This window comes from Lagopus muta, chromosome 5 (assembly GCF_023343835.1).
Source record: "Lagopus muta isolate bLagMut1 chromosome 5, bLagMut1 primary, whole genome shotgun sequence".
NCBI lineage: Eukaryota > Metazoa > Chordata > Aves > Galliformes > Phasianidae > Lagopus > Lagopus muta.
The window spans coordinates 59,068,109-59,088,046 of record NC_064437.1 but is presented as its reverse complement, the minus strand read 5'-3'; the positions used below and the strand labels follow the sequence as shown (position 1 = coordinate 59,088,046).

The 19,938-nt window shown below is 39.6% G+C and overlaps 1 protein-coding gene and 1 long non-coding RNA gene across 2 annotated transcripts in view; one reads left to right on the top strand and one right to left on the bottom strand.

The window, feature by feature from the left end:
- Nucleotides 1–10,108, top strand: part of GFRA1 (GDNF family receptor alpha 1) — a 142,595-nt gene extending 132,487 nt beyond the window's left edge. Inside the window, exons 8-9 of the mRNA XM_048945933.1 lie at nt 1,480–1,536; nt 2,300–10,108. Coding sequence (XP_048801890.1) covers nt 1,480–1,536; nt 2,300–2,461 — 219 coding nt within the window. The 3' untranslated portion in view covers nt 2,462–10,108. The remainder of the gene's footprint in view (nt 1–1,479; nt 1,537–2,299) is intronic.
- A 925-nt stretch (nt 10,109–11,033) lies between these two features.
- LOC125693445 (uncharacterized) lies at nt 11,034–19,319 on the bottom strand. The gene is made up of 3 exons (XR_007377100.1): nt 19,293–19,319; nt 14,545–14,788; nt 11,034–13,537 (listed from the first exon to the last, which is right to left on the bottom strand). It is a non-coding gene; the product is annotated as an uncharacterized LOC125693445 (long non-coding RNA).
- Nucleotides 19,320–19,938: the final 619 nt, after the last annotated feature.

The following is a 19,938-nucleotide window of genomic DNA, read 5'->3' as shown; positions in this document are numbered from 1 at the left end:
CATCTTCCTGTGGCCATCCAGTTGAGAGCTGAAATCTCCCCAGCTGCTATTTAAGAATGTTTCCTAGTCGGTGTGGAAACCACCATCATTGCAAACACAGCAGGAAGGCTCTGCTATGTTGTTTCTTCTTGCAGTAAGTTTACTTTGAGGCATTTTTTTTCCATTTGGATAGTTTAATTTATGCTTACCATAACCACATTAATGGTAGTAATTAGAAGACAGGATATGTAAGAGAGATTTTGTGGAGGGTTTTTATTAATTAATTGAGGTATTATTTTCTCATATATTTTAAAGCTGTAGACATGTATACAATATGCATTCTTACTATAACCAAACTGTTTCACTTAAATCCCAGCTGTTTTAGGTTTCCAATTGTCTCTTGTAAATCTATTTTATATACAAAAGTGTCATGAAAATGTGCTTCTTAATGAGTAGTTCAGTTCTTTCATTTGGATTCTAAAATCAGCAATTAGGTCAAAGAATATTTTGTATCCCTAGGCAGCACCAAAGGCTCTCAGATATTAAACAAAATGGTTGCGTGTAGAACTGAATTTCTGGGAGGTGTATAATCTGAATGCTTAGCATTTCCTCACACGACCATTAGGCCAATCCATCTTTGCCAAAACCATTATTGAAAAGCCTCCCAGCCCAGTCAAGTTCTCTTGAGCAATGGAAGTATTAAACACCTTCTAAACAACTGAACACCTTCTGATGGTGTTGCAGAGTGCATGCTATTGTTTTCATTTTCTGCAATGCTGCCACCGCAAATGTTCCCTTCTTGAGCCAGTGTGGAGAGCATCCAGCAGTACCAACTGTATGCTCATCGTAAGACGTGGATGAAGGTATTTCAGATTCATTTTCTGTAGGCTTTGATCATCAAAAATGTTCATGCATTTATTAATATTCCATATGTAACAGTCAGTGAGCATAATGTAAACAAACAGCTCGTTTTGACTTACAGGTATATATGTTAAAAGACCTTAAACGTTCTATCTGTATCCATTCAGAAGAAACTCTGTGGCAGCCAAGCAAGATATTAAAACTAGGTTTAAGTTTCAGAAAGCGTACATGAAGAACTTGCAAGAAGTCTGAAAGATAGAATACTCACGTATTGTGCATTTTCCTAAGGCTTGCAAACATAGTAGGTTTTTTCAAATATTCAGTAATATTATGGTAATTATTAACTGTCATATTTTATTTCTTCTCATGAACATCCAGCATCATTTTTAAGGGGCCACAGAACACAACATGTTCTTTGCAGCTGGCAGCTCTCATCATTGTAATTACTGAGTACCCTTAAAGTTTTATTCTAAATTCAAATCAGAATGGAAAACGTGCAGTTACACTGGGAAAGTTTATTTGCTAATCGTGTGCAAATCACTGTTGAAATCATACGAGTTTGACAACCCTTGTGAATTTATCTAATTGTTTTGTGCTGTGTATAAATGTACAGGGAATAAGTTTTGTGTTTGTTTATAGGCACAGAAGAAGCGGAAATCCAATGAATCTGTAGATGCAGAACTCTGTCTTAATGAGGTAAGAGTGCAGATCCTCTGTGTTTCATAGCACAGGTGTGCCCCATAATATAAAATGCTCTTTGTTCTGATTCTGTGATTATACCTGTATTTTTCTTACTGAGGATGATGAGCAATGAAAAATATTCATGTTACACCTCCATCTGAAGTGGCTTACTTTAATGTACAAATGCATACTTTCCTGTGCCTACTGCTTTACTGTTGCTAGCATAAGATACAAGGCATGTAAATACCACAATTAGAGGAGGAAGACTTAAGAAAGAAAATAATTTATAAGCTGGAAACCTCCATATTCTCTGATCCCAAGGATTAGATGTTATCTATTGGCATCCAGAAGCCAATTTTTATTTATTGAATTATTGAAGTTGTTGTCTTGACTATGCAGAAGTTGCATTCTTTTATTTTTTTTCTGAAACTGGCAGGATAAGCACTGATGGCTCAGAAATATGCCATCCCTAACAACAGGAAGTTTTACATGTGGAACCATTGTTAAAGTAGGGATCTCTTAATACTTTATTCCTTTTTTCTGAGTCGTGCTGTGCTGATGTTATACATTAATGTTGCTTTTATCCTTTAACTTAACTTTAAAACGTTATCATTTGAGTTCAATTTCTGTGCCTTTTGTATCTTCCAATCTGTGACAGTGATAGGTAACAGTGGAGGGTGGGACATGAACAAAGAGAAAATGAATTCCATGGCATGGATTTAAATAGTTTGCAATGACAATGTGTAATGGTGACCAAGGAAAGTATTGTGTCTTGCAGAATGCTATTGGGAAAGACAACACACCAGGAGTCTCCACCAGTCACATATCCTCGGAGAATTCATTTGCTCTTCCTACAAGCTTCTATCCAAGCACACCACTCATTCTGATGACAGTTGCACTCTCACTCTTTTTGTTCCTAAGCTCATCAGTCGTCTTGTAGCTGCATTGCAAAAGGACATGTAAAAAAAAAATCTCTTTCCTGTCCTCTGTTGTTTATCTGGAATTCCAGGTCTGGGGGCTAAGCTGAGGCACTCCTGCTAGAACAGTTTGTCAGCTGGAATTTTTTTTTTCTCTCTAAAAAAGCTTCTTGTGATATTTAGAGGCTTTGTGAAATACTTGGTGCAGTGCTACATTCCAAACCCAAGAGGCTTTTGGGCATGCAGTGTTTTAAAGAGACGGTGTATAAATTTGCCTGTGAAGCGATCTGGTTGGATTATTTTAATAATTATATTAATTCTGGCCTTTACCTGAGAAAGGAGGATGGTAGTTTTTTTAAGATCCTGTTTATCTCATTGGATGGTTTTGGTTTTCAAATTGCTCAAACTCCAGATTATCAAGGATGCCAGGCTTTTGTCTAATGGTGAATGTTCTCCCAGAGAGTGGACTTTCTGAAACTTCATTTGATACATTGCTACTGATGTTAAACTCTTTCAGTGTATTAGCATTTTCCTCTTTAAATGTTTATGTACTGTAAGTGATTCTGCGTTCCCTGCTGAGAAGCCATTCTAATTCGCATACAGGTATAATGTATGTCTTTCAGTTAAATTCTCATAGTGTGGCATAGAACTTTCTAACAAAACATTTATCTTTTAATTATAATCATCTAGCCTTAACGAGGGTGAAGATTCTTTAAATTAACAAAAAGCAGCCATTGTGAAAGTTCCATAAACGTACATTTCATAAACTTCGATGATGAACAGTAGGAAAAAAAATTTGCTGCAGGTTTTCAGTTGTACAGTCACTGATCTTCTACGCTTCCATTGTGACAATATAGCCCAATTATTATACTGTTCATTCAATAAAAAAGATAGGCATTTTATTTGCTCTACTAAAACAACACTATCTGTTTATATATAGCTGATAATGTCAGCTCAGAAAGTTACAGGAACGTCACACCTTACTTCTCTTACTGCTCTCACAACATTGTAGAGGGAAAAAAAAAAACAAAAAGGCAGTAGGATATCATTTAAACCGTGGTTTATTACTGAGACTGTAAAACCAGCACAGAAAGATGGTTGATCCAGTTACAAGGCAGCATCATGCACACTCACCCATGTGACAGGCGTTTCTCACCCTCGTAGTCCTTACTGCAGCCCCTGGGATTGTTGACATGATGAGCTGTTTGCAAGACCTGTTCCGTAAATGTTTAAATGATTCGGATGGCGATATTGCCAGCATACGTGATTTGATCACTTTGGCTTTCATTCAGTGACACTGACAGCATGTGCTGGCTCATGGTGACTTTCTGCGGTACCTGGAAGGGATTCTTTAAAGCTTTAAGTGTCATCAAACAGGCACTGTTTCTCCTGAGGGCTGTCCTTATACCTTCCTGTGACGGCTTGGTGACTGTTACAAGCAGTTGTGTCTAAATGATCAACAGTAATCGGTTTTTGTTTTTCCTGGAGTAGGAGATAATTTTACCAAGCAAAGAGTTCAGCATGCTGAATGTACAGATTTACATTGAGACTTACACAATACCGCCCAAGCCCGCTTTGAAATGCCCGGATCTGTTATTTGCTATACAACTGTAAGGTACAAATTACTGTTTTATGAACAACAATGAAATTTGGGAGTCTGCAGAATAGGCCTTTTACTAAGAGAGCATTAAGCTATTGACCAGTTCATCTTTTGAGCCTTTTCTTAGCTAATGGCAAACACTTTCAGAAATTATAGAATTCACTTATGTACTCTTGATTATGGTCACATGATATAGGTTTCAAAGCACTGCGTATGTGATAGAATTCTAGGATACTCTGTGCCACTGAACATAAGAAATTAGACACTATTACTCTTTAATTTTGTGCTGATAAGAAACTGCAAATTACTTTCAAAGGTGTCAGAACTGCTTTTGGAGAAGAAATATATAGCATATCATTACCAGCAAAGCCCATGTGGTTCCTATTGCTCTCCTTGTAGAAACTAATCAAATTATTGAAAACTAGTGACAACAGAAAAAAAGATAACGAGATTCATGATTTAAAAAATAAATCAAATTATTTTATGTCAAAAGGAGCTGATAGTATAACCTATTGAAATGGAAATGAACATAGCGTTACAATCCAGAAGTCTGACATTACCCAATTAAAAATATTTTCAAAACAAATTCATAAACATTACAATTATTAAATCCATCTTTGATCCACAAAGCTTTCTTTAAAATATCATTTGTATTCAGCACATTAAACACTTTAAGCAGTATCAGGAATTTTAATAACCTCCCAGTATAGCGTGTAGCTTTTTGAAGCTTTTATACATTTGGTTGGATTACAGTATCAGTATTTAATATAAATTATTAGAGCTGTGACACTGTGTGATCCAGAATACAAGCTATTGATCACTTATGCTATAAACAACAATCTAATTAGCTTCTGATTACAAAATAAATGTCTAGTTATCTGATTCAATGAGAGTTACCTTTGGAAATACAATTACGGATACAGAAGAGGAGGAAATGGTGTTTTATAAAGCTAGCCATGTTACCACAGACAACACAGAGCACTCAAGCTTTCTTTCCTAAATTAAAAGCATACTGAATTCTTAATTAAAAAAAATAAATTGCTTATTAAACAGGCAAGAGGGAAAAAAACCCTAAGAGTCTGACACTTAATGAGGTTTTTACAGACAACATCATGAAAATATTGGAGGATTTTTAGAAATTGGATGTGGTGTGGATGATGTCAATTTAGCATGGTGACCTTGTCAATGCAGTCATTTACTACAGTACTGAAGTATGCAGATGATTGTTTTATTTTTCCCCTTCTAGTCACTAAAATGCCATGTATTGAGTGCTCAGCCAACAAGCTAAGACTGCCATTTATATAGTCCTTTAACAAATTAATTTTACCAATGTAGCGATAATATAGGAACTGTCCAAATACAGGATGTACATACAGATGACCTACTGTTTAAATTGTAAATTTAACCAATTCAGTTGTGTTTAAATTAAATCATGGACTACCATAAACATTTACAAGTCATCTTTTTCATTTAATGTCATAGAACAGATGTTGTCATTAGTGTTATTAGGAGTGTGTATACACTGCCACGTTAAATAGCTTGACTAGTGTGTTTTATGTTTCTCCATAAAATTAGTTCTCAGAAAGATTAAATCCAGTCTGAACTGAAATATGTGGCTGATGTTTTAGCAGTATTTGAATAGGAATTAATTCCATGAAGAAAGAGGCAAGGATGATGAGCATTTTAGGGAAAAAAAAAAAACAACCAAGGCTTTCCCCTGCCCCACAGGGGACCAGTGGAGATGGAGACATCCAGCACTGTACAGCCATCGTGCACGCAGTCTTGTGCTGTGTTTTGGTCAGGAAAGAGGAGCACAGCCCTCATTGCACCGACCGCTCGCTCATTGCTTGGCTGTCTCCAAGGGAATGGGGAGAGAGGTGCTGAGGACTGTGCAGCAAGCCTCCATCCATCCCATTGCACGGCTTCATTCCCACTGTGTCATTAGGAAGAATTAGGAGGAACGGGAATTCTTAGTCATTTCAGAGCATTTTGCAGTCTCTGTCTGGAGACTTATTTCCAGCCTATTTTGTTTTAATGAGGTTATATCCTTGTAAGACTCAACCTTTAGAAAATGAGGCTGTTCATAATTTGAGGAGAACTACAGTTTGAGTCAGTACACTGAAAACATGAGCATAGACATTATTTGCTTGCAATTAGGCTGGAGATGAACAAAACAGGAGGAATCACCTTAAAAATCTCAGTCTGATCTTAATTTGTGATTCTTAGCTTAATCTCAGTGATATTTCCACAGAGAAGACATGGTGAGAAACCAGTGAAGGAGAAGAGCAAAACTCAGAACAGCTCCCTGAGGGGACATAAATCATGTGTATGTCAAGTGACAGGAGCATCTCATACTTAGCACTGGGATTCTTTGAAATAAAAGAGCTGGATTCTGTTAGGACCAGCACTCCATCAGAGTAAGCAGTAAAAGTTGGGAATATCTGCACAGCAATTAGAACTTTCTTTAATAAATTCCAGTTGTTATTTTTCTTCACCAAGGTGGATCTACCTCGTTAAAAAATATGCAATCACTGGCAGGACTTCTGCATTAAAACTTCTGAATAAATGCATCTGAGCTGAAGAGGCCCCCCAAGGTTGTTTTATACCCATGAGGTTATTCAGATTCTACCTGATGTCCATTACTTCAAACAGAAGTGTGTTTGATTCTGATGAACTTGGCAGAGAAATTAATCCAGTGACTTGTTAAATATTTCCCATCTTTAAATATTTGCTTTTTCTTACCAGCTCCGTTCTTTCTATGACATTTCAATTATTGGCTATTTCAGCTTCCCCTTTTAACTTCGGAAGGTCATTTTCTCCATACTCTACAGTAATCCACGTTTGCCTTATAAACTTATCTGTGTTTGTTTTTGTTTTGCTTTGTTTTTCAATTACAGCCTCCTCTTCTGAGAAAAGAAGCTGTGATCAGGAATATGTCTCTGCTGAACCATCAACGCTTTTTCAGGCAGAGCAAATTGCAAATTCCTATTTTATCTGTTTAGCACTAGTTTGGCTAGTACAAGCTAAAACATGATGTTTCTATTCCCCAGATGGAATTTAAAATTTAGTTTGATACTGAGTAAGGATTTAAAAGTGTTAAACTTTCACAGTCTTTCAGAAATATTTAAATATTTTTAATGTATTTTCCGCTTGGAATTTCTGTCAAATAGAAACAGTGTCACTAAATAATAATTATTTTTTTTCAAAGGTAAGAAGTTACACTGTAAAATATAGATGTGTCCATTTGAAGGTAAAATCAGAGAGGGTGATAAATTCCCATTTTTATCTCCGTATTGTTGCCACTTTCATATGCTCTCATTCCATGCTTTCTTCATCTGAGAATGTTTACCCACGGGTGATTATACTTAACAGATACATTACATGTGGGCCAGTCAGTAATCAGAAGGTAAATCCTACAGCTCTGACTCAGATGCTCAGCCTCTTGGAATTCATAAAAGCTGGAGCAAGAAATTCAAGATGTAGCCCAAAGACTAAAATTCAAAAGAGAGCAGAGTCAACCAATTACTCTGTAGTATTGCTCATTAATATATATTGTGGTACTATAATTCCGTGCCATCTAAACTAATCACTGAAGTTCTCTGAGCACATTTGACCAGGGCAGCTGCAGTTTTGGCTCTTTCACCTTTGCCAGGTGCCAATGGCTGAACTTTGCCATGTATACACTTAGAAGTAATTGCTGCCTAAATTGCAGCAGCCAAACCCAATACCACTTCAGAAAGGGTTCCTCTGACCTCATTTTCCCCTGCTTTTAGCAATTCTAGCATGCTTCAATTCTTTTACACAACATTTTAATCTCTCAGAAGGAGAATTTCCTGTAAGTTGTATATGTAAGGGCAAATATCTTCAAATTCCTCTTGTTGCAATGCCACAACAATTGACCTCTTTGCATACAGCCTTCCGTCCTGCCCAGCACCTTCAGTCCTTATGAAACTGAGCAGCACTTTGGGGGATTCATCTTCCAGTAAACGAAGTCAGGCTTGTTTTCAGGCCTCTTCAAGCCACTCATTCTAAGAATTGATGGTATGGTGTAGTGGAAACACTAAATCACGGTTTCAAGCAGTGATTGAGCACCTGGTAGAAGGCAGGGCCAACCTAGCTGAGCTCAGGTGTATGCAGTTCATCTGAGTGATCGGAAGGGGTAGAGCCAGGATCCACCCCTTCCCAGACCCCATTTAAGGGTTGATATTGGAGGCAAAAGTATCTTGCCTACTGGAGGTTTTCTGAAGGTAAGCTGTTTTTCTTTGTTTCTACAGCTACTGCACTTGAGCATGTCCTTGCTTGCTGCAGCTTGGGACTCTGCTACCCTGCTGTGTTTGCTGTTTTTTTCCATCACCTTGTAGTGTTACATATGGGTATACCATAAGTAATGTTAGGTGGCGTTATGCTGTTCCCAGTGTCAGCTGGTTCATCCCCAGCAGTTCTCCATTATTGGTACTACTGATGCAAATTCCTTATGGGCCCTTCTGCTGGACATTGCTTTGATAGTAGGAGAGGATATTTGAACTCCTGTGGTAAAGTGCAAAAATGTTACCCCTTTTATTGTTTCATTCTTGTATGACATACATCCAGTGTCTCTCTTTTCCTTCTAAATTCATTCATTCAGCCTGCTTGGATGCACCAGTGAGCTGAAAACAGTTGGCTGGTGCCACCCAGCTCTCAGTGACTTAGTCCATCTCAGGTCAGCAGTTATCTCCATCCGTTTCTGTCTGACCATTTTGTGGCCAGTGGCATATAAGCAGTACCAGATAGACACTACCATGCTGCAGAATTCTCTGGCTGGAGATACAGAAGTAGGAATGGTGGCACTAATTCCTGACCGCACAGAAGCCAGAAAAAAGCTGGAACTGTGGCCTAATTTTCAAAATAATATGACAATATCAATGTTCTCTAGTGGTTTGGATTGTTACAAACACATTAACCCTTAATTTAACTTGGAAAGACTGTAGTAACTCCTAGAGGTGGAACAAAGTCCTTTGGATTGCATCTGGCAGTTGGGAGCACAATAACCCAGACTTAGCTGAGAAAAAATAAAGACAGAGAAACAACTGAAGGAAAAAATATGGTCTTGAATTTTACATTGCCTCCTCTCTGGGAAGGTCACAGCAGAATTGAGGCATAAAACCAACCTCTTATCACTTCCCAGTACCATCTACTGTTTCTCTTTAAGAAAAAATAAATCCTGAAGGCAGGCAGTGGAAGAAATCACTTCAGAGCACTGCAACATATGGGAAACATAACTGGTGGCAATTATTAATCTCCATCCTCTCCCCTCCCCCAGAGTTATTGCTACTGAGTTTGATTAACAGGATTTGTATGATGTTTTGTGTGGCATCACTTAGTGCAGAAATGATTAGCTGTGATTAATACTGTTCATGCCGGGAAGGTGTATGTTTCTTTCACTTGAGGCTATGTCAAAGTTTGCATTTTTTGTTGTGTAAAGTGCACATCATTGACGAGCTGCAGTGAAGAGGAAGTAGCAAGGGAAGGTTCAGGTAAAGTAATTTTAGCTACAACACAATGATAAGGGGATTAATTGTGAGTAGGCAGAAAGAATGCAGATAAGGGAAACTGGTGGTGTCTAGACCCAAAACGACTGGCATTCACTGTGAACTGAGGATATCCAATATGAGTATTTTCCTACTACTTTCATTTTTTTTTTTTTCCCCCTTCTTTTTCTGTCTAGAACATGCTTCCATTTTTCTGGAGGAAATTCTTACACAAATGGTTACCTTCTTGTGTAAATTCTATGTTGTCTTATGGATTTCTGTACATCTCACTGCAGGTTATTATGATGTGTCAGGTCTTCAGTCATAACGGCTGGTAATTTGTTGTAAAAAAAACCTTAAACCACTGTTCACTTGTTCCTGTTGACTTAGACTTGCTCTAAGACCATTGCTTTTTGGACCGTTCACACTTCTTCAGATGTTTGGCATTTTCTGTTAGCATAATCCTCCCACATTATTATTGTACATATCCGGAAAACAATCAAACAATCCCTCTCAATAAACGTTATTCTCTTTTTTATTAAAAAGCATGTTTTTGTGACAGATATTTCCTGGTTGTTTGTTCTGTTTTGAATTATACAAAAGAAAGTCAAAAAAAAGAAAATACGCTTACTAAGGGTTGATCTCATTGTTCCCTGTTGTTTTACAGTCCACTATGATCTAAGAAAACAAGAAATAAAGCTTTTCCCTTTAAATATCTGTGCATTTGCTTGCTCCCTAGTCTTTTTGTGCTAGTGAATGTTGGCTACAAAATCACAATAAGCAGGGAATGTCGGTTGGAAATGATAGGGAAATGGGCACAGGAGAGGCCAGCTGGTCCTGTTCACATATGCTTATGCTTGGACATGCACACACTGCTCCAGACCCCTGCCCTCAGTCCCATGGGCCAGAAGTGGAGTGGAGTGTTGCAAGGCTGTTAAAGATAAAAGAGGCAAGGAGGGGGAAGGGATGGTGGGCAAACAGGCTTTCATGGTGCTCTTACTGGTGTCTAGAAGCTGAGAATAGTGTCTGAGCATTTACTCATGTGCAGACAATCGGAAGGAGGTCTCCATTTGAGATGCTCCGACTGAGCAGCAGCCTCCCTGGGGATCAGTGAGCCCAAGCGGCATTCAGTGTCACCAGGCAGTTGCAGTTGCCTGTGCACAACCAGATGGGTTCCTTTGTGTGCATGGTCTGTGGGTTTGACTTAGGTTTTGCTGCTTGATTTATTTTTATTGTGATTACTACTGGTCATGCACAGCCTCCCTTTGTGACCTTCCCTGTGAGTTTGGCAATACTGGCAACAGGATCCTCTTATACTGCTCAAAAGCCAAATGGTTAACTCAGTGCCATGGGACTGAGTGGAAGGTGCACAGACTGAAATTGCTCTTTACATTGTGAATAAAGAAAGATTGATCATAGCATTGATTGATTGATAGATTGATCTTGCTCGGCAGAGAAGGACCTGGGGGTCCTGATGGACGAGAGACTGAATATGAGCCAGCAGTGCGCTCTGGCAGCTCAAAAGGCAAATGGGATCCTGGGCTCCATCAGGAGAGGGGTGGCCAGCAGGGACAGGAAGGTGATTGTCCCTCTCTACACGGCTCTTGTGAGGCCCCATCTGGAGTACTGTGTCCAGGTGTGGAGCCCTCAGTACAAGAAAGACATAGAGATTTTGGAAAGGGTCCAGAGGAGGGCGACTAAGATGATCAAGGGGCTGGAGCACCTCCCCTATGAGGACAGGCTGAGGGAGTTGGGCTTGTTCAGCCTGGAGAAGAGAAGGCTGCGGGGTGACCTCATTGCAGCCTATCAATACCTGAAGGGAACCTACACCCAGGAGGGGAGTCAACTCTTCAAAAGGGCTGACAACAGCAGGACTAGGGGAAATGGTTTTAAGTTGAAGGAGGGAAGATTTAGGTTAGATGTTAGGGGGAAGTTCTTTACTAGGAGAGTGGTTAGGCCCTGGAACGGGCTGCCCAGGGAGGTTGTGGATGCCCCGTCCTTGGACGTGTTTAAGGCCAGGTTGGACGGGGTCCTGGGCAACCTGATCTGAATATGTATGTTGGTGGCCCTGCTAGGCAGGGGGGTTGGAACTACATGATCCTTGGGGTCCCTTCCAACCCGGGTGATTCTGTGATTCTGTGATAGCATCAGGTTGTTATCATGACAGTAGGAACCAGGAAATTGGCCCTCCCTGCCCAAGATGTGAGGTGTCCAATGAGCAACATGGTTGACTTTTGGTAGGAATGTTTGTAAGGTAACAGTGCCAAGAGGTGCTGAGGTAAGTAGTGTTACTTTCTTTTAACAATGCTTATTGAATCATTTCACTCAACTGGTCTGAGTTACACAGTTACACATTACCCCTATAAGAATATGAATAAAGAAAGCTGATATCTTCTAGGGGAAACTGGCCCATGTGCTGTTTTCTAGAGATGCAGTTTTGGTCTGTCATTAAACCAGTGAAGGGTCTCAGCTGTCTAGGACATGGATTTTAAGAGGTGATCTCAGCCACTTGTCCACGAGCCATTGCTGCTCTCCAAACACTTCTGCTGCTCTGCAAAGCGCTCTGCCCAAGCAATCAGCCAGCCCTGACACTTGTGCAGATTCTCTTGGCACCAAAACCCATCTATGTTAGTATCTTTTTCATGTTGGATTCTGTTTCACATTCAGAAACAGGAGAATCATTTCCTGAAACAATTTTTTTGTAACAAAAAAAATAATACTCTGTTATTCTTGTAATATGCATATCTTTTTTTCTGAGTTGGAATATAAATTACAACCCTTAATTCTCCACTGCCATTTTTTAAAAACTATATTAATTACAGAAAACTGTAAGTAGAGCTGGGAAACAGTACTCCAATGTAATTCTGCAGAAGGTTTTAGTTTAGTTTGTTTTATTTTGCTTACTCAGTTAGTCAGACAGTGGTGAGAATATGTTGTTCTGAGGTGGGAACATAATTCAGTCTTTATTAAAAGAAAATCTGCAATATGCATTAAAAAAAGAAAAAAAAAGAAGAAGAAAAGCAAACCACAACACTCTCCCCTAAAAAACAACAAACCCACAAAACAACATTGTGTAGCTTTACAAAATAAAGACCAGTAGTCAATTGCTTTGGAAGGACCTGGTATTCAAACTTCTGAATGGCTACAGTATATTCTTTCAAAATAAAAAGAACAATAACCCAACAACACTGTCAGTGAGGTTAGCTACACAGATGGCATTTTTCTCTGGGCTTGCAAGTATGCCACATCCCTTTTCCTTTCAAAGGAGGCATTAATAGAAATCATCTTAGAGGGAGGCATGTGGGTATGTCACACATGCACGCAAACATAAAAACCAAAATGAAAGAACAAATCTACAGTATCAAATAACTGCTGGCTTCAATCTGAACCAGCAAGGCTCAAAGCCTCATTAACACAGCATTAATCTGGCTGACCAGAAATGTTTGTCAGAGGACAGAATCCAGTGGCTATAAATGCAGCTCAGCCTGTGTTTGCTTCCAAAACAATACTTGTCAATAGTGCAGTGCTGGGCTCTGTGCTGATCAATGGCTGGCTGTATGTAGCTCCCTACCCGAGGGCTTTATTATTAATACAAATGTAGGTAGGCTAAATATTGAGTGACATTATTAGAACAAGATTGTCCTTCCTGAGGTGACTTTGATTTATGTTAACTGAACTTGGAGCCCGCTAATGCTTAGCCAGACAGCTGCTTGTATCTGTAAGAAACTTCATTGCTTGCTCTGCCCATCAAGGGAATTGTACCTTCACTAACCAAAGCAAGATTATTAAAAATTACTTTCAAAATGCTGGCAACTTGAGTTAGCATTTAGAAACTGTCTACCTTCCTGAGCAAAAGACTCAGTTATCTCGCTTCAACTTCTGCAGGGGAACAGGAGTAGATAATTTCAGAGAGGCTCCAGAACCTTCATCCTCTTAAACTTAGTAGAGAGTGCTGAAGAGTAAGACCTGGCATCACAGTGACTCCATTTCACCTAAAGAATGAAGGTATTAGAATTAGAGCTACTGCTGCTCAAAAGGAGGCCCGGCTCAGGTGCCTTTACACTAATGCACACAGCATGGTTAATAGAAAGTAGGAGCTGGAGGTCACTGTGCAGTCAGAAAGCTATGAGCCCAGGAAGGCTGGGAATACGTTAGTACTTCCTTACTCTAATAAAGAAGTTATTTTAAAGGTGCAGGAGCTGACCATCCCCAAGTAACAAAAGACGAGCCGACAGGCAAGGAGGCCGGACTGGCTGAACTGAGACTTTAGGCTGGAACTCAAGAACAAAAAGAAAGTTTATGGTCTCTGGAAGAGTGGGCAAGCTACTTAGGATGATTAAAAGGTATGTAGAGAAGCTGTGCAGGGAGAAAATTTGAAAAGCTGAAGGCCAGCTAGAAATCAACCTGGCCACTAAAGTAAAGGACAACAATAAATATTTCTATAAATATACCAACAGAAAGAGGAGGGCTAGGGAGAATCTTCATCCCTTGTTGGACACTGACAGCAACATGGTGACCAAGGATCAGGATAACACTGAGATATTAATGCTGCCTTTGCCTCAGTCTTGAATAGTAAGATTTGTTACTCCCTGGGAACAGAGCCCAGAGAGTTGTGGTCAATGGACTTAAATCTAATTGGCAGCCAGCCACAAGCAGCGTTCCCCCTCAGCCACAGTACTGGGGCCTCTTCTATTTAAGATCTTTATTAACGATCTTGATGAGGGGATTGAGTGCACCCTCAGTAAGGACTGGGGAAGTCATCCTGCCCCTGTACTCAGCTTTGGTAAGGCCCCACCTCGAATACTGTGTTCAGTTCTGTTCCATACAGAAAGAACATTGAGGTGCTGGAGCAGGTCCAAAGAAGGCAACAAAGCTTGTGAAGGACTTGGAGAATATGCCCTGCAAGGAGAGACTGAAGGAACTGGGGCTGTTTAGTCTGGGGAAAAGATCGCTGAGGGGAGACCTTATTACTTTCTTCCATTATCTGAAAGGTGCTTACAGCAAGAGCAGGGTTGGTCTCTTCTTACTGGTCACCACTTGTTACAGCCCCAGTGGGCACCAGAAGCAGATGTTAGGCTGAGGAAGATGCTTCAGAACACAGTTGGCCATAGGAACAGTTGTCCTTTTAGGTTTGTTGGTGCTCAAGTGTCAGATGTGATCAGAGAGCTGGCTGGCGAGTTGAACTCTTAATAGCCTCTTGAATAAGACTTGAATCAGATCTTGTAAAAGAAAGCCAAGAAAGCCTATTGACGAAGAAAAATGAAAAGAAAAAAAAGAGAAGTTGCTGCATATAATGGCCCTTGGTTGCTAATACATGAAGCATTGCTGAGATCTCCTTCTGAAGCAAGCACATATATGCATGTTCAGATAACATATCCTTTACCAATTCTGATAATAACTGAGACAGTCTTGTACTTACTTGAAATATAGCAGTAAGATTGTTAAAAATGCCACTTGGTATAGATTATTTTTCTGCTGAGGAACACAGAATTTGTGTAGTCAGAGGGGTTCTCTGGTGGATTACAGACCATTGACACTTGAAAATAACTTTCAACACCCAGTGGCATTAATTTCACTTGATTTCATGTCTTAAGGTCAAAAGCATTAATCAGCACTTCTATCATTAGCTCAGTTTCCTTTTCTAGTAAGCGATTATGATCACTTACTATTAATGAGTCGTGAAGTTTTAATAAACTTTTGCTAGTGTGAAATTGCTAAACAGTAATTATGACAGCCTGTATGGATGGTTTGTTCCACAATGTACATTTTGCTTAATGTTAGTTAAAAACATGTACAAAAACAACAGAAAATAATTAACTAGATACTGCAGAATGGCATTTTCACCACATTGATAGTCAATAAGACCACAGAGCAGATCATTCTTTGTGTCACTGCTGGAATTATTGTATTTCTGGAACTTGTGATTTTTGTACTGCTTTACATGAAATGGCACTACCAAGGTTGCTTACTAACATGATGAAAGAAAATATCACATCATTTAAGAGCTCTGGTTTTAACTTGTGTTATATACGTCCACCATTCTGGCATTGAAACAATAAGATTAAAAAGCAAAAGGCAGACCCTTTCAGCTAGCACAGCAGAGAAATAATACGGCAAAACCCATTGCCAAAAAATAATCTCTGAATACTGGCTTGTCTTTCCCATAGCTTGCTTTTGTTCACCAGCACATCTGAACAACCGGTGCCAGATGCTCATTTGGAGCTTGGCTGAAGATTTTATTGGTTAGTTGACTTTAAGCACTTGTCAAGCAGGAGCTGGACTAACAGTGGCTGACTGACTGGAAGGCAGCTCTGAATGCTGAATATATCAGGAGGGTGTACTAAAGAAAAACAAATGAGGTTGCAGTGATAACAGTTTTTCAGCTAACAGCCCCTGTTCCCAGTTTCCTGGTTTACTGTCATAAGGCAGATTTGTTGAGAAAGGTACATATGACAAGACCAATACAATTGTACTCCCTTTTGTACCCGTGCCAAGTTTCCTGGACCACCCAAATGAAGGAATAAAGTCAACAGAGCCACACTGTCTTCACTGCGAGCTACTTCAGTGAATTTCCTCCCACTTCACAGTAGCCCTTAGAAAAATCCTTCCCAGGGTTGCTACACTGGTATCAAGACGTACTAATACTAATACTGTCCCTTTTCAAACAGATCTGGTTGAAGTGGTGCTGAAATACTGGAGATGGGTCTGATAACTGCCATAAGCATTATTTCAAGACTCTGTGAAAAGCATGATTAATAAGCAATCTCGTCCCAAAGCTGCTATGCACTGTCTTGGACACTGCTTGTAAGTCCCTAACAAGGAACAGAAATTGACAAATAAATAGAAAGTTTTCCATCCAATAGACAAAGCTTTTGCAAGGCTGGATAAATAGGTATTAAATATAGACCAATTCAGAATAGATGCATCACCTTTTTGGTGGAGAAGATAAACATAGGAACAAGTTAAAAAGAAATAGCTTTGTACTGTGTTCTACACCACTGAACCCAGTTTCTAAAGGTGTTTCCCCCCCCCCCCCCACAGAAAAGCTGTTTGGAGAGGAAAACTCAGGAACATCCTACAGCTTGCAGAGTGCCAAAGGAGACCCTCTTGGTTTCTGATGGGTAAATCCATTTATCTAACATAACATTTGGAGTCGCCAGTTTGAGACATCAGCACAGTTTTTGTCCTGAAGATTCTTTGTATTCTCAAATGCAAGAACAAGACATTATTCATGAAGTAACACCCTTGTTACTTCAGCCATGGAGCAGTCACATGCGCGTGTGAATGTGTGGGAAGATTAGCATTGTGTGGCTGCTTGACTTCTTCACTGAAGACAAATAATACCAGCATGGTACCAACTAGTTCTGTCATACCACCCTAGAACTGATGATTCACAGCTGTATTTCAATTCAAATCTGGAGTTCATCTATCAGGAAGTGAACAATACTATAGCCTTTCCTTTCTATTATAAAAATAGCAAGCTCCCTAGTTCAGTAGAAAAGAATGTCTTGTGCAGCATAAAGTTGACTGGATGTAAAAATAAACTAACCAGCTTCTGTCTTCAACAGGGGCTATGGCGCTGTGAATAACAGTTCAGCCCAAAGCACCCTGTTGCACAACACTGCTGGGACAAGGTCATAACTTTATGGGTAGCTGAGTGACCATCCATCTGTACAGACATTAAGTATCACGTCCTTGGAGAGTTATAAAGCAATACTGTTCCATATAGGAAGAGCTGTATCACTCTCTGGCAGTGATGGGGATCCCAGCCCGTGTGACTTGTACTAATCTCAGGAAGATTATTAAAACATTAATTCACATCTCTTGTCTTCATCTTCCTGGCTTGATTCTCACAATGTTCATTACTAGATAATATGCCATTATATCATCTAAGTTTTATAACTCTCTGAGGATACTTTGGGTCAAAAATGAGCCTGAGATTCCAGGGCACAAGAGAAATATAATTTTCATTTGAAGAAACAACAAAGTATAGGAGAATTACGACCAGCAAAAGACATCATACCCAACTATCTACTGAAAGCAATTTTACTTTAATTGCACCTAAAATTGACAATTCCTTAATATGTAGAAAGGCCAGTAATTGCTTTGTGGGGATTTGCAAGGAGCAACTGAACTGTGCCTTGGATACATGCACTGTGTAGGATTACCTGGGAAGCGCAGCCACGCATAAAACAGCCAGTTAACTTAAAACAGGTGGCAATTCCTACAATCAAATTTGTTTTATTAAGATTAAGCACTCTTAAGCAGAAGGGGTGATTGGCTCATTAGTACCTCTCCCTCAGTCATTAAAGAGGGCAATAACACTTCTTAGTAAGTGTGACTGATGCATCAGTGGGTGGCTAAAGTGGGTGCAGCAACACCTGGAGCCAACCTCACACTGAGGCTTCCAGCACTGTCAAAAGTTGAGTTTCTCTAGAAATTGCCCCCTTAGTTTTGAGGGACTGCTGAAAACACAGGTTTGATTTAGTTCTCAGCATTGGCTAAAATTGGGCTCGAAACATAAAGCCTTAAGGATGAGGGAGGTCTAGACGTACACGCCTTTTAAATCAGTAGCACAAACAGCTCTCTGAGACTATGAACAGATGACAGGATTGCTTTTCACCAGTATGTGAAAGAAGATCATAAATATGATAATCCTTTAATAGGAAGTAGTCACCAGCCATATGGTCACATCTAGCTAGGGGTTAGATCACTTGACCAGGCAAACGATGCTAAGGAGAAGTCAGAGCTCATTTAAAAACTCATTCCTCACATTTGACAAGAGTTGCCAGCTCCATTGTTTCCTCTCTGTAAGCCAGTTTTTGCAGGTTTGTGCTCCACTATTGGACATCAGAGTATCTCTAAAATAACTGTACATATGCTGTAAATCCACATTTAAAAATAGTTTTCAAGTTGATAATATTCTTTAAATTTGCTCAGAGAAAAAGCTGCGTACTTTAATCCCCTTCAGTTTTGAAACGCTTTCAGTCCATTAGAGCCACATAAATACAAAGCAGAAAACAGTAACAGGCTACAAATCAATACATTTGCACAGCCAGGCCTACATAAACATGATTTGATTGCTGACTTGAAAAACTGAGAACAGCTCAGAGTTTCCAGAGCAAAATGCCAGCAGTGGAATAACTTCTATCTGTGCCCAGGAAACACTGACCTCTTACTAGGTGGTAGGAAGGCACTCTTCTGTTAAAGAAATGGAACAGTTAAAAATTTGCCCTGGTGTGCAGTGGGCATAGCTCAGTGTTATTGTGGATAGTGAGCTGATGAAGCGTGGAATGAGCCATTCAGCTCAAATATTCACCAGTGATTCCTCCTGAAGGAAGCACTGGACTGAGCAGGAACTTCATAAATAAGACACAATAAAATAATCATCTTCAGCTCAGATAAAATTGGTATCAAGCACATGGACATAAGTATACACATTGCAGTCACTCACAATCAGCATGGCTGTAAGGGAGTATCAGAGAGCCTATAGGAAGTGACAAACCAGAAATAATGACAACCTCCATTCATTTCCTCTTGCATGTATTCCTTATAGGTTTCAGCTTCGCAGATGCTTTTACTATAAACAACAGAGGATGCTTCAGAAAAAAATTATGCTTCAGACACCTGTGCAACACTATAACGTACAGCAATAATAAAGGAGTGGCACAGTCCCAGGCTACAGCAAATGAGAACAAGTCCAAATTCAGCAGTCACAGATGCAGAAACAAAGGAAGAACTACTTACCTTTGGAAGGCCTCCAGTAGATAGAGATCTCCTGAGAGATACCTTTGTCTCCCCCTGCCAACTCTTAAATGAGGTCTGGGAAGGGGTGGATCCTGGCACCATCCCTTCTGGTCAATCAACTGCATTGCATGCACCTGAGCTCCTCTGGGTTGGCCCTGCCTTCCTACCAGGTGTTCAATTACTGCTTCAAGCCATGACTTAGCATTTCTGCTATGACCTGTAAAGAAAAGACAAGCAAAGAAGAGTGTTTTTTTTTTTTTTTGTTCTATTTGAAATTATAAGCAATTAAGTCCATTGGACTTAAGTCCCAAGTAGCAACTTAAAGGTCAAGCCATTTTATATCATGATATTCCCTTATTACTTAGAGTTATCATTTTCTGTTCCTGCCAGAAATTAACAATTTAATGCATCAGCCATTAGTAACTAGCACAAGTATAGGAAGAAAAGGGGCAAAGGCAAAATAGGCATGAGAAGAGTGTTGCCTGCTCTGGTAAGCACAATTCATGCTTGTCTCTCCTGTAGGATAACAAAATTCTGCTGGAATTTTGCTGTCGGTACATAAAACTTATGGGTCACTCTATAACCTTCTGGGACCCCACTATCTGTTTTTCAGTGAGGAAGGATAAAAGAACAAAATAAGACTTCT